Source organism: Zootoca vivipara, chromosome 6 (genome assembly GCF_965207765.1).
Source record: "Zootoca vivipara chromosome 6, rZooViv2.hap1.1, whole genome shotgun sequence".
Taxonomy (NCBI): Eukaryota; Metazoa; Chordata; class Lepidosauria; order Squamata; family Lacertidae; genus Zootoca; species Zootoca vivipara.
Window position 1 is genome coordinate 72,005,393 of NC_142589.1, and position 27,388 is coordinate 72,032,780.

Below are 27,388 nucleotides of genomic sequence, written 5' to 3' on the forward strand. Positions count from 1 at the left end.
CAGAAAGGCAGGGTGAAGCTGCAAAGTTCTTTTTAAAAATGTATAAGCAAAAATTCACCAAACTCAGACACCTCTTAATCATTTTAATATAAGAAATAACCTCCCACCCGTTAAAATATAAAATATGTATGGAGGAAAGTAAACCCACTTAACTTCCTCCACAAAGAGCCCATAGATTTAGGTAGGCTTATTCCAATTGTCAATAAAAACTATATTACTTTGTATGTTTATTTGTGAATTGGCAGCCAGTGGGGGAACATTTCAACCTCCAAGGGCATTGCTGTAAGACTTTACAGAAAAGTTGCATTCTGAGGAGGAATAAACTCATACCACAAATAAGAGCTGGTGTTGCTGGCCCCAACTTGATGCATAGCCATCTCTTAGTTTAGCTGCGAGTAGTTGTCAGAGTAGCCACCTCTGACAGCTGGAAAAACTTGGATTTTTATCTCAGCAGCCGGTAAAATCATATATGGACTATAACAATCTCAAAAACAATTGGCTAGTGCTTGGAATGAACAAGTTCAATGTGGACTGAATTTGTTTGAAAATCATCTGAACTACATGTGAAAGTAGTTCCCATAATTGCTGGGTAAACTAAACATGAATTAAGTTGATGTTGGTGCAAAACTAAGAATGATTTCTGGCTCATTTTTAAGTTCATTGTCACTTTCTAAATGCTTTAGAGTATTTATACAAAATATTGCCAAGGATAATTTGGATGAACCTGAAGTGAACTGAACATTGTTCTAGGCAAAAATCTGCCCTTATTCCCTTATTGGGTTCTCCATCGGTTGGAGAATATAACAGAGGCCAACCTGAAGTGAACTGAACATAAAGGGAACTAGTTTGTTTCATAAAGGGATGAACATGAATGGGAATTAGTTTTTTAATGCACATGTTGAACTAGTTCCAAGCTCTAATATGGACAGAGACCTGATTTGAAGTCTCGTTTGTTCTGATGTTGTCATCTCTGGTTTCTTGGTTTTCTCAAAAACCAAGAAATGAAAAAAGGAAAAGCACATATCCCTCAAAAACAAAACAAAAACAAAGAAAGAATAAGAAGCACCAAGAGAGAAAAGCTGGAGTTGTTTGTGGCAGGAGGACACCCTAAACTCCCTCTACTTCAACTACTGTATGTTGAAGACAAAGCAGTCCTTCTCTGTTTCATAGTGTTATGAAAAATGTACCCCAAAATGCGTTGCCTTTTAAGAAGGACAGACGCGGGTCGGAAGCTCCAAAATTTGCACTAAGTTCAGCTCCGCCGGGAAAATGACAGAGACCACACGATACTGTCAGGAAAAACAAACTGATCCCTTTATTGCAGAATGCAAAGCTACAGCTGTAGGGTCCCTGCCTCTGGAAAGAAGGAAGGAACCCCGGGAAATGGTGAAGCCCCTTTTTATACCCTCCTGTCCCTGCATGAAAATCCCTGGACTGGGAGGGAGGGGAAAGACAAGGAGGATGGGTGGCGATCGATTAGCTGGGTGAGGAGATGACTTTTTCTTTCAGATGGGGAGATGTCAATTGCTCTTCTCCCGTCGCTGATGGTGCTCCCTGTTGTTTGGCAGGAGGGGCAATCAGTCGAGATGGGTGCAGAGGTGGGGCAGTTCCTGGCGATTTCCGTGGAGTGGAAGTCCGCCCGGCAGGTGTTTTCCTCCAGGCCATGGAAGGGTGGACTACGTTGAAGATGGCATCTTTATTTTTGTGCCAGCTAATCCCTCTATTGTCCGTGCGTTCTTGGGTGGGTATGGGGTGGCAGTAGGGCAAGGTTCAGGGGGGGTTGGGATCATACAGGGTTCATACAGAAAATATACCTGGAAAACATACCTAATACAGGGATTTCTAATTAAAAGGTAGCAGTCCTGACATATACAGTTCTAAGATATAAAACAGCAATTCTAATACAGAGAGATACTGGCAATTCTAATACAGAGGCAGCGGATAGAGATTTCATGGTAAGAGAACATATAATAGGCTGTATTATTAACTTGAGTAGAAAAGTGTCACTTTGGATTTGGGCGGTTTCCCCCCCTTCTTCTGGAAACATTGTTTTGTTCTGGGCGGAGGGGAGGTGGAGAGGGGAAATGTGTGAATTTATGCTAACTGTTGTGCATATGCAGATCCTTAAGCCTTCCTTCAGGCAGGTGCAATCACGAACTGCTCAGCAATAGAGCATTTATAATGCTCTGCTGCTGATTATTTACTGTATTTATCCTGCTTAATCTTGGAAAGGGGAACGTAGTTGCGGCTTTTGGTGATCTTGGAGCAGAAATTACACCCTGTTTCCAAGTTTTCCTCTCCCCCACGCTTGACCATCACACCACTCTGCTCAAACAGGTGATTTCTGAGCAAACAAAACCTAAATCAGGTCACCCTAGTTCCTCCTCCTTGTAAATAATTTATTGGACTGTGCTGGGTCATGACAGATTGCAAAACAACATCAAACCTAGCGTTACGTAAAACGCATTCAACAAACACACAAAAGGTAACTGGCTGTGCAGTCACATAAACAATTCTCTTCTGTATTTTTTTATCACAGTATTAAATATTTCTCTTGCACATAATCAACACATAAAGTACAACAATATAAACGGAAGTCCAAATGGATCAGTTCATTTATAGAGTCCAAATATCTGCTAGTTTCTGTTTCCCATATGTCTTTGTATGTTCATAAAATCCAAAGGGGAGCTTACTACATTTCCACAGAATCTTGACAAGGTTTTCCGGAATAATGCCTTGTTTCGCCCTCCTGGGCTTCATCAGTTGTAAAGGTAAAGGTAAAGGGACCCCTGACCATTAGGTCCAGTCGTGACCGACTCTGTGGTTGCGGCGCTCATCTCGCATTATTGGCCGAAGGAGCTGGCGTACAGCTTCCAGGTCATGTGGCCAGCATGACAAAGCCGCTTCTGGCGAACCAGAGCAGCACATGGAAACACCGTTTACCTTCCCGCCAGAGCGGTACCTATTTATCTACTTGCACTTTGACGTGCTTTCGAACTGCTAAGTTGGCAGGAGCTGGGACCGAGCAACAGGAGCTTACCCCGTCGCAGGGATTCGAACCGCCAACCTTCTGATCGGCAAGCCCTAGGCTCTGTGGTTTAACCCTATATTCTAGGGAGGCATAAATACACATAGATCTTGTGTTAACGTGTGAACAGGATGTAAGAAAGGCCAGCCTTTCTCTTAATTGTGATTTTTGAATGGCAGTTGTTATTACAGAATTTTGGATAGCCTCGTTTTAACAAAGATGCAGAAAGTATTTTCGAATGGGCTTTAAAGTCCTGTGGGTCTGGTGAATTATGTTTTAATCTTAGGAATTGACCTAGAGGAAGATTGTCATGGAGGTGTTTGGAATGATTTGAACTATAATGTAGCAAGGAGTTTCTATCTGTACTTTTCTTATAAGGATGAATTTTAATTCAAGATTGATCCACATAAATTTCTAGGTTTAAAAAAGCTAGGGGGTGTGAGCTCGATGTTCCTTCAAAGGTCAAATATGGACTTAAACTATTTATCCAATGGTTAAACAATTCAAAAATATCCTCAGAAAATATAAATATCAGATCATCTATGTATTGGCCGTAAAACAAAATGTACTCACTATATGGATTATTATGAACAATGTGTTCTAAATCAAAATTCCTCAAAAAAATATTGGCTACACTTGGAGCACATTTGGAGCCCATGGCTACAACTTGTTTCTGAATGAAATACTTACAACCAAACCTGAAAAAATTGTTAGATACGACCAAATCTAAAATCTCCATTTAAAAAATTCACCGGTGGAGATGATTGCCTGTGACCAACCAGCAGTTCTTGAATTAGTGATTTAACTACGGTATATCTAAAGGTACATTAGTATATAGAGACGAAATATCCCATGTCGCAATTATACCATGTTGAGTGACATTCAAATTTTCAGTGAGGGTTATAATATGTTTAGTAATTTCTCCAGCCTGAAAGCAGAGGAGGAAAGGAAAGGAAAGCAAAGGACGTTTTCCCCAACAGTCAAAAGAACTAATTTGCTTCGATTCTTTGTATCATATCATCCCATCTCTCCTGAGTTTTGATGCAGTGTGATCCCCACATGGCTGACTCCAAAGGGTGGAAAAACTGAAGAAACCCCAACAGGGCCGTCTTAAGCAAATCCAGCACTGTGGCGCAAAGGTCCCTCCGGTGCCCCCTCCCTTTCCCAAAGCTGTTCTCTCCCGCCCTGGCTCAGGGTCCCCAGCACCACCAGCCCAGGCTCCCCGCCGCCTCTCACCTGCTGCGCGGTGTCCCGCTGCCAGCCCAGGTCCCGCTGCCGACCCCTCTCCACCCCAGCCAGGGCGCGGGCAGCTCCCCAGCTCCCGCCACCTTCCCGGCCCGGAGGCTGTGTGGCCCAGTGGCTGCCACCCGCACCAGAGGAAACAAGTGTGAGCGGTGAATTCCGGGTCCTGCAGTGCGCTGCTTGTTCCCTGGCCGGCTGACCTGTCCACCGCTGCCTCTGCCAGCGCTCTCTTGCTGCGCTCCAAGCGGCCCGAGGAGCAGGAGGTGGTTGCCACGCCGCCGCCTGTGCCCCGGGAGTGGTGGTGGTGGTGGGGCGGCGAACAGCAGATGTGGAGGAGGCCCCTCGGGAGCCGCTCCCGCCGCCTTTCCCGCAGGGGACAGTGGCTTGGCAGGCAACAGCTGAGGGGATTCTCGCGGGCCAAAGGAGAGGAGGTGGAGGCGGAGCCATAGGGCTCAGACATCAGCTGTTTGGCGGGCGCAGCAGCGCCCCTGGTGACCAGGTGCCCTGGCGCATTGCACCACCCAGCCCAGGCCTAGAGACGGCCCTGAACCCCACAGGGATATGAGGTGGTGTGGGGTAAAAGCAGGAGCCCTATGCCTAAGATATTCCTCCTGGCCTTCAATTTAGCCTGATCTGCCATTCTTTTCCCCTTTCCTTTTTTTTATAAAGAAACCCTTCTGGGTCCCCACATCAAAAATTTCCCTGGTCTCCTTGCTGTCCTTAGCAGGACTAACTTGGCCAGTTGCCCTGGTGATGCTATACTGTATCTTACGTTGTTTGTAAGTTGTTTTTCGGTTGATGTTTTATATTTGTTGTTAGCCGCCCTGAGCCTGGTTTCTAAACTGGGAAGGCCATGGTATAAATAAAAATTATTATTATTATTATTATTATTATTATTATTATTATTATTATTATTATTACCTTATTATTATTATTATACCACAGTTAATGACAAACCTAGACAGCATCTTAAAAAGCAGAGACATCACCTTGCCGACAAAGGTCCGTATAGTTAAAGCTATGGTTTTCCCAATAGTGATGTATGGAAGTGAGAGCTGGACCATAAAGAAGGCTGATCGCCGAAGAATTGATGCTTTTGAATTATGGTGCTGGAGGAGACTCTTGAGAGTCCCATGGACTGCAAGAAGATCAAACCTATCCATTCTTAAGGAAATCAGCCCTGAGTGCTCACTGGAAGGACAGATCGTGAAGCTGAGGCTCCAATACTTTGGCCACCTCATGAGAAGAGAAGAATCCTTGGAAAAGACCTTGATGTTGGGAAAGATGGAGGGCACTAGGAGAAGGGGACGACAGAGGACGAGATGGTTGGACAGTGTTCTCGAAGCTACAAACATGAGTTTGACCAAACTGCCGGAGGCAGTGGAAGACAGGAGTGCCTGGCGTGCTATGGTCCATTGGGGTCACGAAGAGTCGGACACGACTAAACGAGCACAGTTAAGGCTTTCCCGAAAGAATTCTAAGAATGGTAGTTAGTTAAAGGTGCTGAGAGTTCTTAGGAGGCCCCTATTCCCTTCACAGAAGTACAATTCTCAAAAGTGATTTAGCAGCCTCTTTAATCAGAAGTGCCTGGGCACCATTTTGCATGCAGAGCTGAGCTGTGATGAGTGAAAGAGGGAGAGGAGCTGGGGGGAACGAGAACGACTTGTGCAGTTATAGGAGCCAGCTCCCAGGGGCCGAGATATTTAAACATTGGAGGGGGGCTGCTCCCCACAAGGTGATGGGTATTGCCATTCAAATGGGGTGTGCGCACCACATATTGTGATCTATAAGGTGAGGCAGGGCTTACCTGCCTCCCCCCATATTTAAATTTGGCACCCCAGCACCCGGCCCTATTCCCTCTGTTACTTGGCTCTCTCTCCATCCCCAAACCCCACAGCAGCCGTGTTCCTGCCACTTTCTCACAAGGGCAATGGCAATGCCCTTCAACTTTTTTGGGAGAGGGCGCCCCTCAAATATGATATTTGGAGGGGAAACACATGTAGACTCCTAACTCTGTGGTTAAGGCTGTCACAGGAGGAGGGGCCTGCTCTGAAGCATGCTGGGCACATGTAAACCCCATGAGACCCCCCAGTGTGCCCCCAGCATTTTCTCCCTAGGGGAGGGGGGATACGAGCAGCTCCTCCTATTCAGCAAGAGGCCACTGCAGGGACATTAGCTCTCTCCCGGTGTTTTGCATTGCTTGCTTTTATGAATGTAATTGAGCATCAAACTCTGCCCTCAGCATGGCAACCCCAAATCTCCAGAGCTTGTTTCCATGATCTCATTACTCAGGTAGACACCATGTTTCCTTCCCTCTTGTCCCTAGGGGCTGTTTCATATATGTTGGAAGGTGCCCAGGCTGGCTGGCGCAACCCAGTCAGATGGTCAGCATACAAATAATAAAACTGTTGTAATTGTTGTTGTTACTCTGAGTGTTTGGCATTGTTGTTGTTGCAGTGGCGAACGGTACTGCTTGGCTGCCCGGGGCGGCAAATGTGGAGGCACCCCCTGGGGGCGGGGTGTTGCTCCGTAGCGCGCATGGATCCTGACACATGCGTCATGAAGCACGGCGCACACGTCAGGACAAACGGTGGATGCGCAGTCCGCCCAGGCTGCTGCTGCTGCTCCCGTGGCAACCTTACAATCCACCAAGCAAGTGGCTATTCGTAAGGCGCTGCCACGCACAAACAGCGCGCGTAAGGCTACCCCGTCCATGCTGCTTTTCACATGGCAGCCTTACAAGTTGCCGCTCGTAAGGTTGCCGTGGGAGCAGCAGTGCCAGCATGGATGGACTACGCATGTCCACACATGTGCAGTCTATCCAGGTTGGCGCACATGCACAATCCGTACGCGCTGCTGCTGCCGCATGGCGGTCTGTGCGCACTGTCCTGCACTGTGCACTACCCCATATGGAGTGCGCATGTGCAGGATGCTGCACATGCGCAGTCCGTACACGCTGCTGCTGGCGCACAGTGGCCTCATGGGCCGCTGCTCACACACAGCGGCTTGTAATGGGCTGCCACTAGTGGGGCAGCCCGCACAGACCGCATATGTCTGTATGGCGCACGCAGGTGGAGGTGAGGGGCGCCCTGAATTGAGTCCCCCCCGAGTGGAGCCCCCATCGCCCCCCTTACTATGCCCCTGTGGTGTTGCTGCTGTTGTTGTTAATTGAATTCATTTACCTCCCTATACTCGGAGTTTTCAGGGCGTTTCACAGAATAAAATCAAGATATAAAACCACAATATGAAACCACAAGATACCGAAAAAAAATAAAACAACAGAACAATACCCCCCCCCCCAAAAAACATTTTAAAAGGACATAGGATGTAAATCAGATCAGCCAAAGGCCTGGTTGAAAAGGAATGTTTTTGCCTGGTGCCTAAAGGTGTATAATGAAGGTGCCAGAAGAACTTCCCTGGGGAGAGCATTCTTTTATTGTTTGATGGATTTCTGTATTTTAATATTTTGTTGGAAGCCGCCCAGAGTGGCTGGGGGAACCTGGCCAGATGGGCGGGGTATAAATAATAAGTTGTTGTTGTTGTTGTTGTTGTTGTTGTTGTTGTTGTTGTTGTTGTTGTTGTTGTTGTTGTTATTCCACAGAAGGGGAGCCACTGCAGAGAAGGCCCGTTCTCATGTTGCCACACTCCAAACCTCTTGAGGAGGGGGCACATGAAGGAGGGTCTTGGAAGATGATCTCATGGTCCAGGTAGGTTCATATGTTGTTGTGATTACAAATATATTAATTGTTATTAAAGATGGAATAGGGAGTGAGATGGGTTGCCTCAACATAATCTGACCCAATCCTATGTTGATACAAATTGGCCCAGTCCAATTCATTAATTAGATTGGGCTGGATCTGATGCACAGCCCAAGTGAAACATGTTCTTAAATAAACTGAAATTTGGCTAGCAACACTTAGCTCTAGAGCCCCTGCTGCCATATTGTCCCAAGTCTCTTTCTCAGTTGCCGCAATTCTCCTCATGAAATTCCATTCTCAGCGCCACAGAAACTTCAACATGGAACATAAGTCCCTTGCAGTTTGCTCTCAGCTGTTCAGAAAGCCAAAGCAGTGTTGTAAATCAGATGGTGTTGGGCAGAGTCTGAGAAGTTTGTGCTCAGACTGATTCAATCGCAGGGCCATGCAAACCTAAGGCATAGCTGCCAAGTTATCCCTTTTTTAAAGGGAAATTCCCTTATGCTGAATAGGCTTCCTCGCGAGAAAAGGGAAAACTTGGCAGCTATGCCTAAGGCTACCTGAGGAGACGCTTCGCCACTTTTTGAGAGCTTCCAAGTGGCAGATTGAAGTGCTTGCTTAGTAATGTATATATTGCTTGCTGTTTAGAATAAAACCTTAATAAAAATCTTAAATCTTCTCACTCACTTGTGTTTTGTGTTGCCTCTGAATCTCAGTTTAAAAGAACCACCATGCATTTGGCAAGAAAGTGTTCATAACATTGCCAACAGAGTACTAAATACTCTGGATAAAACACGTCAATGGAGGGTTATATTTTTAAGAGAGGCCTTTATTTCAGATAGGGTACCCCTCCTTTTTAAAGATTCCTATGTTGCTCTGCTTTAAATAACATGTTATTTAAATAAATGTAAATAACAAGGAAAGAAACCAACAACCAAACCAAGAACTTTGCAGGGAGTGCTCTAGACTGCCTCTCACTTTCAGGTTATCAGTGGCCTGTAAGGCTTAGCACCAGAAAGGCAGGGTGAAGCTGCAAAGTTCTTTTTAAAAATGTATAAGCAAAAATTCACCAAACTCAGACACCTCTTAATCATTTTAATATAAGAAATAACCTCCCACCCGTTAAAATATAAAATATGTATGGAGGAAAGTAAACCCACTTAACTTCCTCCACAAAGAGCCCATAGATTTAGGTAGGCTTATTCCAATTGTCAATAAAAACTATATTACTTTGTATGTTTATTTGTGAATTGGCAGCCAGTGGGGGAACATTTCAACCTCCAAGGGCATTGCTGTAAGACTTTACAGAAAAGTTGCATTCTGAGGAGGAATAAACTCATACCACAAATAAGAGCTGGTGTTGCTGGCCCCAACTTGATGCATAGCCATCTCTTAGTTTAGCTGCGAGTAGTTGTCAGAGTAGCCACCTCTGACAGCTGGAAAAACTTGGATTTTTATCTCAGCAGCCGGTAAAATCATATATGGACTATAACAATCTCAAAAACAATTGGCTAGTGCTTGGAATGAACAAGTTCAATGTGGACTGAATTTGTTTGAAAATCATCTGAACTACATGTGAAAGTAGTTCCCATAATTGCTGGGTAAACTAAACATGAATTAAGTTGATGTTGGTGCAAAACTAAGAATGATTTCTGGCTCATTTTTAAGTTCATTGTCACTTTCTAAATGCTTTAGAGTATTTATACAAAATATTGCCAAGGATAATTTGGATGAACCTGAAGTGAACTGAACATTGTTCTAGGCAAAAATCTGCCCTTATTCCCTTATTGGGTTCTCCATCGGTTGGAGAATATAACAGAGGCCAACCTGAAGTGAACTGAACATAAAGGGAACTAGTTTGTTTCATAAAGGGATGAACATGAATGGGAATTAGTTTTTTAATGCACATGTTGAACTAGTTCCAAGCTCTAATATGGACAGAGACCTGATTTGAAGTCTCGTTTGTTCTGATGTTGTCATCTCTGGTTTCTTGGTTTTCTCAAAAACCAAGAAATGAAAAAAGGAAAAGCACATATCCCTCAAAAACAAAACAAAAACAAAGAAAGAATAAGAAGCACCAAGAGAGAAAAGCTGGAGTTGTTTGTGGCAGGAGGACACCCTAAACTCCCTCTACTTCAACTACTGTATGTTGAAGACAAAGCAGTCCTTCTCTGTTTCATAGTGTTATGAAAAATGTACCCCAAAATGCGTTGCCTTTTAAGAAGGACAGACGCGGGTCGGAAGCTCCAAAATTTGCACTAAGTTCAGCTCCGCCGGGAAAATGACAGAGACCACACGATACTGTCAGGAAAAACAAACTGATCCCTTTATTGCAGAATGCAAAGCTACAGCTGTAGGGTCCCTGCCTCTGGAAAGAAGGAAGGAACCCCGGGAAATGGTGAAGCCCCTTTTTATACCCTCCTGTCCCTGCATGAAAATCCCTGGACTGGGAGGGAGGGGAAAGACAAGGAGGATGGGTGGCGATCGATTAGCTGGGTGAGGAGATGACTTTTTCTTTCAGATGGGGAGATGTCAATTGCTCTTCTCCCGTCGCTGATGGTGCTCCCTGTTGTTTGGCAGGAGGGGCAATCAGTCGAGATGGGTGCAGAGGTGGGGCAGTTCCTGGCGATTTCCGTGGAGTGGAAGTCCGCCCGGCAGGTGTTTTCCTCCAGGCCATGGAAGGGTGGACTACGTTGAAGATGGCATCTTTATTTTTGTGCCAGCTAATCCCTCTATTGTCCGTGCGTTCTTGGGTGGGTATGGGGTGGCAGTAGGGCAAGGTTCAGGGGGGGTTGGGATCATACAGGGTTCATACAGAAAATATACCTGGAAAACATACCTAATACAGGGATTTCTAATTAAAAGGTAGCAGTCCTGACATATACAGTTCTAAGATATAAAACAGCAATTCTAATACAGAGAGATACTGGCAATTCTAATACAGAGGCAGCGGATAGAGATTTCATGGTAAGAGAACATATAATAGGCTGTATTATTAACTTGAGTAGAAAAGTGTCACTTTGGATTTGGGCGGTTTCCCCCCCTTCTTCTGGAAACATTGTTTTGTTCTGGGCGGAGGGGAGGTGGAGAGGGGAAATGTGTGAATTTATGCTAACTGTTGTGCATATGCAGATCCTTAAGCCTTCCTTCAGGCAGGGTTGCGTCCTAGCGGGAGGGGTGAGGAGACAGGGAAGATGGCATTGAACAGGATTCTGGGTATTGCAGCTGTCAAATTCTGTCACCCCTCTCTGTTCATTAATAGTGGTGTCCTGCAAACCCCCCCCCATATGATTTTATAACAGTAGCATCCTAAAGTACAAGGAAATTTGTGGGTATGTGTATGCTTCTTTCCAGAGGAAAAAAACCCTCCCCAAAGGCTCAGGCTTCCCCTACCTACCCACCCACCCAGCTGGTGAAGTGAAGCAAAGATTAATCATTACAACAAGGAGGCTGAGAGAAAACAGGCTTGTGGTTCAGGTTAGGTCACCTCAATCTGGACTGTTGCCTATAGTTTTCCCATGGTAAATGATTTTGTTAAAACAAAAATTAGAACAGTTGGGGAAATAATTGCAGTAGGGAGGATTCAGAAAAAAACAAGTTCTTAAAATTTCAATATTTATTATTTTATTGAGATTAAGTAAATAAGGGAAAAGGAAAGAATAGTAATCAAAGGAGGAAGAGGCTACATTAAAACATTTTTAAAAGCAGCAATAACTAAATAACAATAAAATATACTAAAGGCTACAAAACTATATACTGTAGTATATTTTTGAATGGATAAGGATGTCTTGCAGGATCCCACCCTAGAAGAGATCTGTGTTACATCTTGTTCAATTCGTATTGTTTCAGATTTTGATATCTCCTCATTAAGATCAGTAACTTTTTGATCCAGGGCTGTAATTTTAAGATTCACCTTTGTTAAATTATCATTCAGACATTAATTCTGCATCACAATTTACTTAAGCGTATCAGCAATAGAACTCTCTGAAGCCATTTCTCTTCTCTTCTTTTCTCCATCCTTTATGTTTTGCTGCTACAAATTTGCTGTATCTTTGCCATCTTTGTTTTTATTTGCCTTGGATGACATCCATCACCGACAGGTAGGAGATAAGGAACCTCTTAACTGGCCAAAAATTGCCCAGGCTGGCTACTGATTAAGCGTTGTTACAATAGGGCTGCCAAATGTCTGGGATTCATCCGTCAGAAGTAGCGTCCAGGCAGAATTTTGAAAATTGGTAAAAATGTCTGTGAAAATATATGGAAACCCATGGCAACACATGTCAGAAGTGTTGATATTTTTGATGAATTTCCTTAAAAATAGCTCAAAAACTTCTTTTGTTTTTTAGAGATTTTGCAAAAAAAAAAATGCTCATCAATTCCCCCCCCAAATCTCTACAACTTTGCCCCTCCCCCCAAGTGAAAAGCTCAACAACTTTTGTGTCCGGATTTTCACTATTTGAAATATGGCAACCCTGAGCTGAAGAGTAATAAAGTGCTGAGCTGAAGAGTAATAAAGGGAGCAATTGGTTGATGATGTGATAGAAAGATGAGATAATGCATGCTTCACCTGGATATCTCTTCCCACCAGGTAGATGTATTTGCTGTTTACTTGTGTCTCTTAGGCTCAGCAGCCTTTGCCAGAACTTTCTCTGCATCTTTCACAGCTTTTTCCAGGAAATTATTCAGCAAGTAGAATGTGGTAGCAAAAGAACTGCCCCCACCATAGAGAGACCCCAACAGAGGTATGAAACCCAGGACCATCTCTACCGCTGTGATTGCTCCCCACATTGCTGACCTCTTCAAGATATCCATGACGAATTCTGCCGTGATCTTACCGGTGCTTGGGGTATGTTCAATAACGGATTTCAACTCTTCAACATCTTTCTCCACTCGGTTTGCTAGTATATTGAGGGAATTTTCATCCAAGCCAAAAACTTTGCAGATATCCCTCATTGTCGAAACCACAATGGCAATGTCACAACCAAATGATAGGAACGGGACAGGAATCAACCCAACAGTACAACTCACCATGGCATTTTTCCATATCAGGCTCTCCATAGCAGCCTTCTTCTTTTTAATGCTATCTTTTGTAAAAATCGGAAGACACATGATTAAAACATCTCTCTTGAGTTCATCCTGTTCCTTTTCAATGGTCTCTTGAAGCAGGGGGAAATCATACTTGCTCAAATCCCACCTCGATATTAGAAAGACCCTTGGAGAAGACACACCTAACGCCTTCAAATTATCATAGCTATCTGTCCGTACAGTGTCAAGCGTCTCTTTCTCAGACTGCATCTTCCTATCGCTGTCCCCCTCCTTGATGCCTTTTGACTTCCTGTCATTATCTATATCAACATCCACTTTGCTGCGCACATAGTAGAATTTCTTCTTATTTTTCTGGATCTCAAGAGCCAAGTTGGTGTCATCCTCAGTGAAGCGCCCTGAGGCGATGATGATGAAAAAATCATACTTGCTGAAATTGACCTCCTCTAGGTATTCCTCTGCACTAAAGTTATCTTTTCCAAATCCTGGTAGATCCCAAAATTTGACTTTGGGGAATGTGGGGTGTGAATATTCTTGTGGCACCATTGTTGTTTCTGTCACCCCCGTTTTAGCTGCACCCTCTGCATAATCTTCCATTCCTCGAAGGGCATTGACGAAAGATGACTTCCCAACACCTGATCTTCCTGTGATGGCAATTTCCAATGTGATGTTATTTAATAAATTTGACTGCTGTTGAACTTCAGCTGAAACAGCTTCAAATGTTTTTTTCTCGAAAGCAGCCTTCATTTCAGCAAGGTCTTTTTTTAAGGTTTCTATTGTTATGGCAGGATCCATGACAGTGATTCCTTGTGGCTCACTTTATCTGAGAAAGAGAAGAAAACTGTAATAGTTAGATAGTTTTCCACACACTTTTATGGACATCTTTACAATCCATGGTTTATGTGGGGAAATCAATTTACTTAGGGCATATCTCTGAGACCAGTGTGTTGTTTGAGCAGCAGTTGGTAGGATTTCAATAAAGTGAAGAATTGTGCCTGTTGTCAATCTCTCAAAAGTGTATATGTGCATGCATTCACACATAATCCTTAAAACATGTTTATGTGAGATGTGGCTAAAACTTTGGATAAAACATTTCATAAATAAATATGCTGGTTTGCAACCTGGTTCTTTTCCCAGCATGCATTTTCGTCTGAGTGGTGTGTTTTGAAACACGGTTTTTTGGGGATTTAACCTGGCGGTAGTGTGACATCTGTCTTAGCAAACTTTATAAGAGCCTTCGGACATTCGCTTGGGACATTGTGGCCAAATTTGAACGCAATTGGTGAAGCTGTTTCGGAGAAAAGTGGCTAATAACCCGCATGCCCAGTTTTCATTTATATATATATATAGATAAATATTTAAATGAAATACAGCTAAAGGGAAAAAAGAGCATGAAACCCTTTTTTAGAATTAAAGACATTCTGAGGACCTAACTGCATGTTTCATTAAGTGTGGGGTGTTATCAGTGGAGTTTTGTTTGTTTTAATTGATATGGGGAGGCGATTTTTCAGCTGGAGAAGGGAAGTTTCACCTTTGGTACCACAGTCAGGGAAGGACACAGAAAGCCCCGAGAGGGCAACTTGAGAAAGTTGTAGGATCGTAGAACTGTAGAGTTGGAAGGGACCCGAAGGATCATCTACTCCAACACCCTGCAATGCAGGAATATACAACTGGTCCTGTAGGGTCCATTGGCTGAAGAGGCAGCCCAGATGGTCTCTGCCTCTTCAGCACTCAGGGCATTGTTTGGAGAACAGAAGTTGCTGTATTCCTCTGTTCTGCACCCCGTTCCCCCCTCTGACAAAGGGGGTGGGGTCATGAACTGCATTGCAATGAACGCCATTTATTAAACAGGGGGGACTCTTCTGGTAGCATGAGCTCTGCTTGCTCCCTGTTGATGGCATGTTATTTATTCCTTTGCCTTGGGGGAAAAGGGCAGCCTTCTAGAACATCAATAATAATAATAATAATAATAATATTGTTTATAATATGCTATGGTATATGATATCAAAATAGTGTTACAATAATGTAATGGTTAATATAATAACAATAAAAATGTTAAAAGGTAAAAGGTAAAAAATAACAATAAAAAGGTAAAAGATAAACAACAACAACAACAACAGTTTCTGCCACCCACCAAGCAAGGAGCTCAGAGTCTCCTTTAACGCAAACAAGCTAAAAAAGAAACAGAAATCATTCTAGACCCAGGAGAAAAGTTCAACTCTTTACCTGCTGCCGGACCGATTTTTTTGTAGCTTGGAGGTTTTGCTTTGAGGTTTCTCACGCTTTTCTCTGTCCTGCTCTCTCCCTCTCTCTCCCTTTTATACCCTCTCCCTCCTGATTGTCATACTACTAAAAGCAAAAAAGATAGCGAAGGTAACGAGCGAGCATGAGATAAGATTGCAACAAATAGCCAAAGCCGCATTCCTGACCAGAGGGAGCTCCAAGCAACTGATTTGACAGCGGGGATGCTGCCTTTTCTGGAAAGTCCCAAAGGATCACCTGCGGAAGCATCCCATGTGGGCAATCCTTTACCTCTGCTGTTGTTGCCTCTTTGCCAGTCTTACAGGACCGGAGTTGTCTGCACTTAAGTAGTGTGGCATTGATGAAAGAGGCCTACCCGGAGCCCGGCCTTCCTACTATCGGTACTGCAGTGTAGAATAGAATATTTGCAAAGGACCATAGAAATTTCCTAGATTTTTTTTAAAAAAAAACATTCTAGTTAATCAGGTGCATTCATTTCAGCTGAGCATGAGCAATGTTGGATAAAATCCATAGGCTGGGGTGTAAATGGCAGGCTGGGAGAGCAGAGGAGTGCTATGAGGATAATTCGGCTGATCAGGGCATGAGATGCCCATGATGATGGTTGCACAACCAGATCTGCATCTGCAGTACACCAGATGCGCACTGAGCACAGACTTATTAATCTAAGAATGCAAGGACAACAAGGTTCTGCCTCATATCTGAAGTATGTCAAGTTCTTTCTTTCAACCCTCGCTCTGCATAGACCTCTCCTGTTATTTGCATCAAAATAGATGTGTGGGAGGCGGGGACAGTGAAAGGATTGCATTAGCATGTGCAGAGATACTTTGTTCTACTTAAAGGGAGCCCTTTCAACACTAACTTGTCTGCTGAGGAACTCCTGTACAACATTGGTCATGTGACCCTTTTGCATTGCAGAAAATTCTAAGAATGCCAAAGCATCATAAGGGATGTTATTGGTTCACCTGCAGTGCTGCTCACTAAATGAATAAAAAATTGTCCAGTAGCACCTTAGAGACCAACTAAGTTTGTTCTGTCGTGTTTGTCCATGGAGTTTTCTTGGCAGGGATACTGGAGTGGCTTTCCGGTTCCTCCAGTGAGAGCTGGACCATAAAGAAGGCTGATCGCCGAATAATTGATGCTTTTGAATTATGGTGCTGGAGAAGACTCTTGAGAGTCCCATGGACTGCAAGAAGATCAAACCTATCCACTATCCTGAGTGCTCACTAGAAGGACAGATCCTGAAGCTGAGGCTCCAATACTTTGGCCACCTCATGAGAAGAAAAGACTCCCTGGAAAAGACCCTGATGTTGGGAAAGATTGAGGGCACAAGGAGAAGGGGACGACAGAGGACGAGATGGTTGGACAGTGTTCTTGAAGCTGCCAACATGAGTCTGACCAACTGCGGGAGGCAGTGGAAGACAGGAGTGCCTGGCGTGCTATGGTCCATGGGGTCACAAACAGTCAGGCACCACTAAACGACTAAACAACAAAGTTTGTTCTGTGTATAAGCTTTCATGTTTGAAGTGGTTCTGGGTGAGGACAAAACGGCAGAGTTTGGTAGCTGTTCAATAATTTATAGTGTTTTGGAAGAGTTATGAGGTGGTGAAACCTCTATAACGAGACCGGGAGATAAGTTAAGCAATGGCAGTCCAGTACAGGGCAAGATCGCTCCGGTGCCCCCGCCCTCGCAGTGTTTAGCACGGCTTCCATGCGGCTTTGCCGTGCAGTGCCCCCCCACCGGCCCGGCGCCCCGCGCCACCAGGACTACACCTGGAGCTGGGCCTGGTCCAGTACACTTCCAGGCGTCCTCTGCTTTTTGTCTTCTTCTCCCCTCAGCAGAATTGCACAGAGGTAAAGCAAACAGCTGGTCTTGAAGTGTAATAAATCAGGACCATGCAGACCTCCTTATCTATGAGCTTTATTAACAGACCTGGAGACTGAGCAGACATGTTTGATCCCTTGGGGGGGGGCAAACTAACTCCTTCTACAACAGCACACAAGCACACATAGGCACACAGAGAGAAACCCCTCCGTTTGTACAGAGATATATGCATGCCCATATGTTCCCAGTATTCTCAGTGACAGAACGTAATGTCCGGTGTACAGTTTAACTCATTCATACCAACAGTAGCAAAGTCCACTGTGATTTTATCTGAAATGGTGTTCCTTATAGCTTGTAATCCATCGTTGTGTGGGATGTTGAGTTGCTGAATTACAATGTACAGTGGTACCTCGGGTTACGTATTTCCAGGTTGCGAACGAGTATAGTTCCGGTTTCGCTGCACGCACATGGACAAAAATGCTCAATCACGCTGTGCGTGTGTGCAGAAACGGCACCTCTTTTTGTGAATTACTCCAGATACGGATGGGCCTCCGGAACAGATCCCATCCATAACCGGAGGCACCACTGTATTACTAAACTGAAAACCTGAACTGAATAGAGATATCTCATTACAGACGCTAAAGCTACTTTTGGTCATCTGTATACTATCCCTTGCTTTTTCCTGTAGGACTAATTGCAGTTGTTAACAGTTGTCAACAGGTTTACAATACCAATTGGGTCAATCACCCATCTCCCACTACCCTTCTGAGAAAAACTCCACCACCACCCCTATATACAGTATAAGGGTCTGGTGACTTCTGTTTCAGTGTATCTGAAGAAGTGTGCATGCACACAAAAGTTTATACGCAGAACAAACTTAGTTGGTCTCTAAGGTGCTACTGGACATTTATTTATTTATTTCGACTTCGTCAGACCAACATGGCTACCTCCCTGAATCTAGAATCACAAATAGGCTGTGCCTTGTTTTAGCTGTACTGAAGATCAGCAATGATGACCGTGTATCACCAGTTTTGATCCAGGAATGACATACTGTATATACTTCTGATGGGAAATCCAGAACAGATACTGAAAACCCCTATGGAGTTTTAAATCACCAAGGTACTTGCTTATCTGCAACAAAAGCCTAATAAACTGATACAGGCATGTAAAGGTAAAGGTAAAGGGACCCCTGACTGTTAAGTCCAGTCACGGACGACTCTGGGGTTGTGGTGCGCTCACCTCGCTTTATTGGCCGAGGGAGCCGGCGTACAGCTTCCAGGTCATGTGACCAGCATGACAAAGCCACTTCTTCTGGTGAACCAGAGCAGCACACGGAAACGCCATTTACCTTCCCGCCGGAGCGGTACCTATTTATCTACTTGCACTTTGACATGCTTTCGAACTGCTAGGTTGGCAGGAGCTGGGACCAAGCAATGGGAGCTCACCCCGTCGCCGACCTTCTGATCGGCAAGCCCTAGGCTCTGTGGTTTAGACCACAGTGCCACCCGCGTCCCTGATACAGACATATATTTCTTACTAAATGCTCTGCTGCTGGTTATTTGTAACTGTTTACCCTGCATAACCTTGAAAGAAGAAAGTAGCTTTGGGTTTTTATGATCTTGGAGCAGAAATTACAAGTTGTCCTCTCCCCCTCCCCTGCCCAGCACACAGCTCTACTCAAACAGGTGATTTCTGAGAAAACGAAAGCTAAATGGGGTCACTGTAGGTCAGGGGACAGCAAACTTTTTCAGCAGGGGGCCGGTTCACTGTCCCTCAGACCTTGTGGGCGGGCGGACTATATTTTGAAAATAATAATAATAAATGAATTCCTATGCCCCACAAATAACCCAGAGATGCATTTTAAATAAAATGACACATTCTACTCATGTAAAAACACCAGGCACGCCCCACAAATAACCCAGAGATGCATTTTAAATAAAAGGACACATTCTACTCATGTAAAAACACCAGGCACGCCCCACAAATAACCCAGAGATGCATTTTAAATAAAAGGACACATTCTACTCATGTAAAAACATGCTGATTCCCAGACCGTCCACGGGCCGGATTTAGAAGGCAATTGGGCGAAATCGGACCCGAGGGCCTTAGTTTGGGGTCCCCTGCTGTAGGTCCTCCTTCTTGTAAATCATTTCTTGGTCTGTGCTGGGTCCTGATTGGGAGCAAAAGCAAGCAGTGGGGGCGGGGCATCGTGACGCATGCATGGCGCATAGAATGTGCACGAGCGGGATGCTGCACATACGCAGTCAGTACGCGCTGCTGATGGCACACGATGGCCCCATGGGCCGCTGCTGGCACACAGCAGCCCATAATGGGGTGCCGCTCGCGGGGCAGCTGGCACAGACCGCGTATGTCCATACAGTGCACATGGGTGGAGGTGAGGGGTGGGGTGGGGAGCCCCCGAGTGGAGCCCCCCCTGAGTGGAGCCTGTCTCGGTCATGACCCAGCAAAGTCCAAGAAATTATTTACAAAAAGGAGCAACTATAAGAACCCCATTTGGATTTAGTTTTCTCAGAAACCAGCTGTTTGAGCAGAACTGTGTTGCTGGGCAGGTGTGGGGGAGAGGAAAACTTGTAAACAGGATGCAATTTCTGCTCCAAGATCTTTACCCATCTACCACGGCCACATTCTCACCCTCTTCCCACCTGGCGTTTTAGATGGCCTCATCTAAAACCATGTATCAGTATGAGATCATCCCATCCGCTCTGACCTTACACAGTTACACCACTGCTTGTACGTGTGGCAAACAGATAATGACAAGACAATGAGCCTCCATTGGTCTGTCATCTGAAGGTAATGTACTGTGATAAAGTTCTCCTGAACTTTCTACCACGTAGCACTGAGGGCCATAGCTGTCTACCCTCCCATTTTTGGTGGGAAACCCCGGATTTAAATCCGCTTCCTGTCGCACCCCCGGATTGTTCGATATCCCAGATACAGTATTTACCGGATTTCAAATGAAGCAGCCCCTCTCCCTCCCTGATGGCTCGGCACCCCACCCCCCACAAGTGAGCAGCTAGCCGCTGCCCAGTAAAATGTCTTGCTCAACGGCTGGCTGCTCGCTCACTTGCCGAGTGCTGCCAGAAATCGCCGCTCTGCCCATGCCTGGGCACTGAAAATCGCTTCTGTGCATGTCAAGGGAATAAGTGTAATCAGGGAATATAAATGGTCAGGAAAGGTTATGGTAAGGGGCGAGGGGTATAACAGAGGGGGCTTGCCAAAGCTCGGGTCCAGCCTTTGGGTGCAATCCCCCCTGGACCATGCTTCTGTACAGAACCAATAAATAGTCTTCTTTACCAAACGCCTCATGTGTGTGACTCTTTGGGGGAACTTCAGTGAGAGCTCAAGTTTTCCTGCAACAACATGAGTTCAGCCAGGATGCACACCTACTTGGCCTCTGCTCAGTTAGTTCTTAGGCAACACAAGCCACCTATTCCCACCTTCTTAGCTAGAAGCTGGCAAGTTTTAGAAAAGTGAATTCTGTAACCTAGCAAACTGCAGTTGGGAATTTTGATGTCAAGTTTCAAAACAGGAGGGAAGTGGTCCAGGCAGTGAGCAACTACAGCCTCTTCTGCACCTGTTTGTTATGCTCAAAGCCTAGCTAAGGGCAGACCACAGATTTCCTGTTGCTAGCACCAACTCACAAGAACGAGAGCATCAGTGTGTGGAGTTCTTCTAGCTCTTCTGCCACAAAGTCCAGAGAGGACAGGAGAGAGTGTGAGCAGCTGAAGTGAGAAGACTACCTATCCTATCCTTAAACAACTGTTTGTCAAGGATCTTGAGGAGCAAGTAAGTCTTACAGAGGTCCTTCAAAGTCTTTCTCTCCCAGCCTGCTTTCCCTTTGCTCAGCTGGCAGGCTGGTGATCCCAATGATGTTTAATTTGCTCTGCTGCTCTTGAGCTTTTCCCTAAGGTTGATAGCAGCATTGGGAGGAGAGGGATTATCATCAGAATCATGGGGAGGGAAAGTTTCAAACTCTCCTTTGGACAGATGAGGACATCTGAGGAACTTTGCTTTAAACATAATATCGCTGAGTGTTTATTGTACCATCACCTAAACACTATATAGGATTTCAAAGAGAACCTTTGCACTTTAGAGTTGACTATACTTGGAATGTATGTCATTGGCCAGGGGTGGCCAACTCCCAAGAGACTCTGATCTACTCACAGAGTTAAAAAACTGGTTGTTGAGCTTTTTTTAGGGGAGCCAATGTTGTTGTACATCTTTGGGGGGGGGGAGCCAGTGATCTACCAGTGATCTACCACAGCTGTCCAGTGATCTACCGGTAGATCACGATCTACCTGTTGGACATGCCTGTCATAGGCTATAGCCATTTAAGTGATTATTGTTAGCTCAGGTTATTTTCAGTTATTTTTTAAATAATATTTTCATATTTTTCATATTTCTTCATGGTTTTTGTGTATTTTGTATTTGGTCTCTGGACTTTGTGGCAGAAGAGCTAGAAGAACTCAAAAGACTGGTGCTCTCATTCTTGTGAGTTGGTGCTAGCAACAGGAAATCTGTGGTCCGCACTCAGCTAGGCTTTGAGCATAACAAACAGGTGCAACAGGGGCCGCGGTTGCTTGCTGCCTAGTCCTCCTCCCTCCTGCTTTGAATTTTGACATCAGAATTCCCAACTGCAGTCTGCTAGGTTACAGAATTAGCTTTTCTAAGATTTGACAGCTTCTAGCTAAGAAGGTGGGAATAGCTGGCTTTTGTTGCCTAAGGACTTAATGAGCAGAGGCCAAGTAGGGGTGCATCATGGCTGAACTCATGTTGTTGCAGGAAAACCTGAGCTCTCACTTAAGGGGTCCTTCCAGACCGTCACTATCTGGCAGGACAGATTCAAGTGCGCACTGGAAAATAAGTTTTGCACAGTTGAAGTGGGTTAGAGTTCCGTTAGAATTTCCCTCCTATCCCTAGCTGTATGTAGTCATCATATGGATGAGCCTGTGTCCCCCTAGTGCAACAAATCAGGTTGGTTTTTTTTATAAAAAACACACACACACAGAGAGAGAGAGGGTGGGGCTTTATTGCATTTAGGAAAGTGATGGGTTACTGCAATGCAAAGTGTTGGATGAACAAATATGAATGGGAAGAAGTATTTACACCCATTAACAAATTAATGCTGTTTGTCATATAATCACCCTGCAAACAAATCAGAACAATAAAGACCAGACATAGTGTAACCACCACTTAAAATTTGTGCAAGCAAATCAGGAGGCAAGTTGAGTAAACAGGGGAGCCCTTATTTCAATCTTAGCTCATTAAGGGGTTCAATTTGGCCTGCGATTACAATTTTTCCAAACCGCTCCCACCTGCCAAACAGTTGTCATCAGCTGATGGGCAGGTGCATAGTGTTTAATTCTAGGTTGTCTCCAGGTGTTGGCTAAAATAGCAGGGAATGGGTGCAGGCAGTGAAAGCAGCAGGATTTAATCTCACAATTATCAGCTGTTAAGAAGGGGTTTAAATCCTGTTCTGTATGGCTGTGAGTACCTGCTCACACAGAGCCCCATTTTTTGCAGGTGCTGGCTGCAAGAGGAACAACACAGTTGTTGCTGTTGTCATAAAAGGGGGGTTCAACATTAGGTCATATGGCTAATGGTATTTGTGTTTTATTTTTCAACCTGATAAGCAGGACCTTTTATTGCATATCCAAAGACTGCTGAATCTCCCTTTGAATTAAAAGACAAGTAGTTTGTACTCTAAAAGTCTCTTTTATCTTCAAAATTGTCCTTGGAAATAGTGTTTAGTGTTCTCATGCTCCTAGATTCATCACTGTCTCAGATTTTTCAACCTACAGCTGGTTCACTGCTTTGAACAGAAATGGCTGCACCAAACTAGTCTCTTGACTGCTGGGAAAGGCTTCCTTCCTGTGCGTGCTTAGCTTCTGCTTGTCTGGCTGGAGAGATTTCCGTTTGTTTTTGTTCTCCAAATGGCTTACAAGAAAAAGATAGTAGACCCACCCAGTTTAGGTTTTGCTTTCTCGGAAATCATCCATTTGCGCAAGAGCTGAGTGCTTGCAAGCATCCAGGAATGATCAGCAATGGAACATTTAGTCCTGAATATATTGCTACTGTCTATTGTTTGTGGATCAAAATACATTGGTTTAATCAAATGTACCTCCCTCCTCATCCCCATGAAGTTCCACACATAGCCCCCTTCCCAGACTTTGATCTTGGCTTCAGAGGAATCTGGAAGGTCCCTGTCATAACCACATCACATTTCAAGTTGCTTTGTCACATTGTTATCCTCCTCCTCCTCCTCCTCCTCCTCCTCCTCCTCCTCCTCCTCCTCCTCCTCCTCCTCCTCCTTGTAAATGTCAGAATAGAAGAGTCCTGCTGGATCTGGCCAACCAGATGCCTGTGGGAAACTGGAATGCAGGACCTAAGCACAAAAATATTCCCCCCTCTGGTGGTCTCCAGCAACTGGTGTTCAGAAGCATTACTGCCTCATACTGGGGAGGCAGAGCATAGCCATCATGCACACCGATGCACTTTCATCTCAAAATGCACATCTTTAAATGAGGTTTTGCTCGATGCATTTCTGCACATTTTGTCAGGATGCCTGTGCCACAACCGGGTGAGCTATGGGGTGGGGTGGGGTGGGATGGCACATGGTGATGGTGTACCTGTGCCATACCTGCCAACGTTTCCTCAATGAAAATACTGTAGGGACCTTCTAAGGAAAAGCGGGACATTCCCAATGATGTTTGATCTCCTGCTGCTCTTTGTGGGATGGAATACTGGGGCAGACAAGTCACAACAGTTCCCAGAGTGTCCACATGGAGGACCACATGGAGGAACACCTGACCAGGTCGGTTTCCTGTTCCTCCAGACATGCAGATGAGATGTATTAGCTGGCAGATAAAAGCCCCTAGCCAGCAGCCATTCTCTCTCTTAGCCATCTCTTCTTCAATGGGAACACATCTCCAGAGAATCTCCAGTTAGGATGGTTCTCCCTCTCGGCCTGCTGCCAAGAGAGAGACCAGACGGAGCCTTACTCTACTAAGTAGACTCCAGATGTACATATTTGTAACTTTTCTTTGTAAGCCTGCCTTTCTGAGATTACGCTGTTAACTCAGGGTGTCATGTGAGTAAACTCTATCTTATTTTAATACTATTGTGTCATGTATTTCTTTTAAGAGGGACAAAGGGGATTTGCCAGGAAGTATAATATTGTTGTATAGATTTTAACAAACCTAAACGCACACTTTTGCTGCGCACAAAAGGGGAATGTCACTCTGCTGATGTTGGAAGCTTGATAACACAAGCTTGGATAGGATCTATCTAATAATATATCCTAATCCACATCCCTAACATTCCCACACATCTCAGCCTGAGAAAGACAAAGTTGGTTCAACAGCCTTCTGAGGTCTGCCCATCTAGATGTTTTTCACTGTGGTTACCATAGGATTGGGACAATTGCTTTGTTTTTCCATAAAACACTGAACTCGTTCTTCTGCCACAAAGTCTGTGATGATGAGTTGCCTGGAGAGCATCTGAGGGTGCTTAACTTGGATGTGTTGTGATGAAATGTTCTCCAATCAAAGCCTCAGTTTCTTGCATTTAATCACCCTCTGATGTCACTGCCGACATTTCTCTCTCTCTCCACCAGGGATGTGGCTCTCTAGCTGTTGTGGGACTACAACCCACACCATCCCTGACCAATGACCATGCTGGTTGAGATTGATGGGAGTTTGAGTCCAGAAACATTCCGGAGAACCACGGTTTCTCCACACCTGATATTTTGCAAAAAAAGAAAAGGGGGGGGGGAGCTCAAAAAACCTTTGTGTCTGGACTTTCACCTTTTGAAATATGGCCAGCCTAACTAATAAGCTTTAAGTTTTCCATGAAAGTCTCATAAATGATAAATATTGTGAATTATCTTGACCCCTCCAGACTGATGTCTTGTGGGTGTATTCTGCAACCTGTCATTGACACAATAATAATGCATGAGTGGGGGATTTATACTGGACCATCCACATACCATTTCACTTTATTAATAGGTTTGCAACACTTCCCCAATGTCACTCGGTTATTATTGCTATCTGGAAGGTCTCTCTTGCTCTGTAGTGGGACAAATGTGGGCAACACACACCCATGAACATTTGTGTTTTTGGGGGGGTTGGGATTGCTCTTTTTTCTTTATATTTTCTTCCTTTTTCTTTTAAAGACATATATGGATAGATAGCTGGGCGGACATCCTCCTCTGCCTTCCCTTGTTACCCTAGGGCCCACTGGTGGCAGAGGTGGGCCCTGGGGGCGGAGGAGAGGGGAGGGGATAAACCCAGCTACAAAATGGACCACCTTCGACTGCTCGCCCTGCATGGGACTCTCTCGTGGCAGGAGGGGGCCTCGTGGGGTAGTGGTGGAAAAGGATGGATGAATCTGATACTGTATGTGTGTCTTGCTTTATTTTTGTAAAATCAATAAAAATTATTTATAAAAAAAAGAACATTTGTGTTACAAAGAAGTTGCAGGGCTTTAGCAGCAAACTCTGGAGCTGGTGCCTATTGCAAACGAAGCAGTATGGTCACCCCCAAACATTTGCAGATGCAAAGGGTATTGAAAGTGGAATCACGTATAACCACCCCAATATCATTATGAGCTCAGATATGAATGCTCAGTTAAAAGGACATCTGGAAGGTCCCCACATCTACACCAGCTTCCTCAAACTGATGCCTTCCAGATGTTTTGACTTCATTTTCCATCATTCCTGGCCACTGGCCATGCTGGCTTGTAATAATTTCTTGGACTGTGCTGGGTCATGGCAGGGGCAATCAACAAAGTATGAAAGTAATGAGTGATTACTTGGAGAACATAGCATCACAGCCCTTCAGAGTTATTTGGGAGATGCAGTTGTGATCTATGGGAAGACATTGGAGCAGAAATTGCATCCTGCTTACAAGTTTTCCTCTCCCCCTCCCCTGCCCAGCAACATAGCAATGTTAAAAGAACTGATTTCTGCGGGGGGGGGGGATCCAAATGGGGTTGTTATAGTTGCTCTGTTTGGCTGATTATTTGCAACTGTATACCCTGCATAACCTTGAAAGAGAAAAGTAGTTTTGGGTTTTTATGATCTTGGAGCAGAAATTGCATCCTGTTTACAAGTTTTCCTCTCCCCCTCCCCTGCCCAGCACACAACTCTGCTCAAACAGCTGATTTCTGAGAAAACGAAAGCTAAATGGGATTGCTGTAGGTCCTCCTTCTTGTAAATCATGTACAGTGGTACCTCGGTTTATGAACACAATTGGTTCCGGAAGTCTGTTCATAAACTGAAGCGTTCATAAAGTGAAGCGAACTTTCCCATTGAAAGTAATGGAAAGTGGATTAATCTGTTCCAGACGGTCCGCGGGGTACTTAAACTGAAGCGTTCATAAACTGAAGCGAACTTTCCCATTGAAAGTAATGGAAAGTGAATTAATCCGTTCCAGATGGGTCCGCAGTGTTCATAAACTGAAAATTCATAAACCGAGGTTCCACTGTATTGGACTGCGCTGGGTCCTGATTGGAAGGAAAAGCAAGCAGTGTGAGGCCCACATGGCATCAAAACTCAGAAGAAATCATGATGATATGATACAAAGTCTTTAAACAAATTATGTAACTTATAAATAAAAGCACCACTGACCCAACAGATTTATTTCGTCGTTTCCATTCCTGTGCATCTAGAATTGACCTCTTCTGCATTCATCTTCCATCCATTTTAATATTATATTATTAATACTAATACTCCAGAGGGATTCCGTTCCACCGTCAAAGAGCTCTCGCTGTCAGAAAGTTCTTCCTTGTGTTCAGTCAGAATCTCTTTCCTTGTAGCTGGAAGCTGTTTGTTCAGGTCCGACCCTCTGGAGCAGGAGAAAGCAAGCTTGCACCACCCTCCATATGGCAGCCAGCCCTTTAGATATCTGGCTATCATATCTCAGCGTCCGAAAGTCCCATAGTGATAGGCACATTCTGCAACAGGGAGTTTCTGAACTCCGATCGCAATACACTGTGTCTAAAAGTTCAGATTAAAATTGCCACTGCTGGCACCGTGGGCTGGATAGGAAAAGATCCTGCTGCAGCAGCTTCTCAACTGACTTTGCAGATCCAGTTGCTTCCTGTCTGCCTGGTCTGCAAGGGGGTGCGGAAGAGCTTCAGCTCCCCAGGCGGCAGAAAGCTGGCGGAATGAAAGGCGAGCCTCTCTGCGTATGGCTGTAGAAATCCTTGAGCGTAGCAGTGTCATGATCACTTGCATAACATTATATCCTCCTCAGGCTGAGGATGGTGGATGGG

General features: G+C 44.7%; 1 protein-coding gene and 1 long non-coding RNA gene across 3 annotated transcripts in view; one reads left to right on the forward strand and one right to left on the reverse strand.

Annotated features, from left to right (window-relative positions):
- LOC148685429 (uncharacterized) overlaps positions 1-27,388 on the forward strand; it is a 69,827-nt gene that overhangs the window by 24,911 nt on the left and 17,528 nt on the right. The window lies entirely within an intron of this gene.
- On the reverse strand, positions 10,270-27,072 carry LOC118086964 (interferon-inducible GTPase 5-like). Of its 2 annotated transcripts, none has more exons than XM_088671194.1 (2): positions 26,742-27,072; positions 10,270-13,831 (listed from the first exon to the last, which is right to left on the reverse strand). In XM_088671194.1, the coding sequence occupies exon 2, from the start codon at positions 13,801-13,803 to the stop codon at positions 12,571-12,573; it is 1,233 nt and encodes a 410-aa protein (XP_088527320.1). In that variant the 5' UTR covers positions 13,804-13,831; positions 26,742-27,072; the 3' UTR covers positions 10,270-12,570. The 2 variants fall into 2 exon arrangements, with proteins under 2 accessions (XP_088527320.1, XP_034974978.1); XM_035119087.3 differs by lacking the exon at positions 26,742-27,072 and adding an exon at positions 15,235-15,539.

Bases quoted from the DNA above. Each gene is read 5' to 3' on its own strand.
- LOC118086964 (XM_088671194.1), bottom strand. From the start codon at position 13,803: ATGGATCCTGCCATAACAATAGAAACCTTAAAAAAAGACCTTGCTGAA.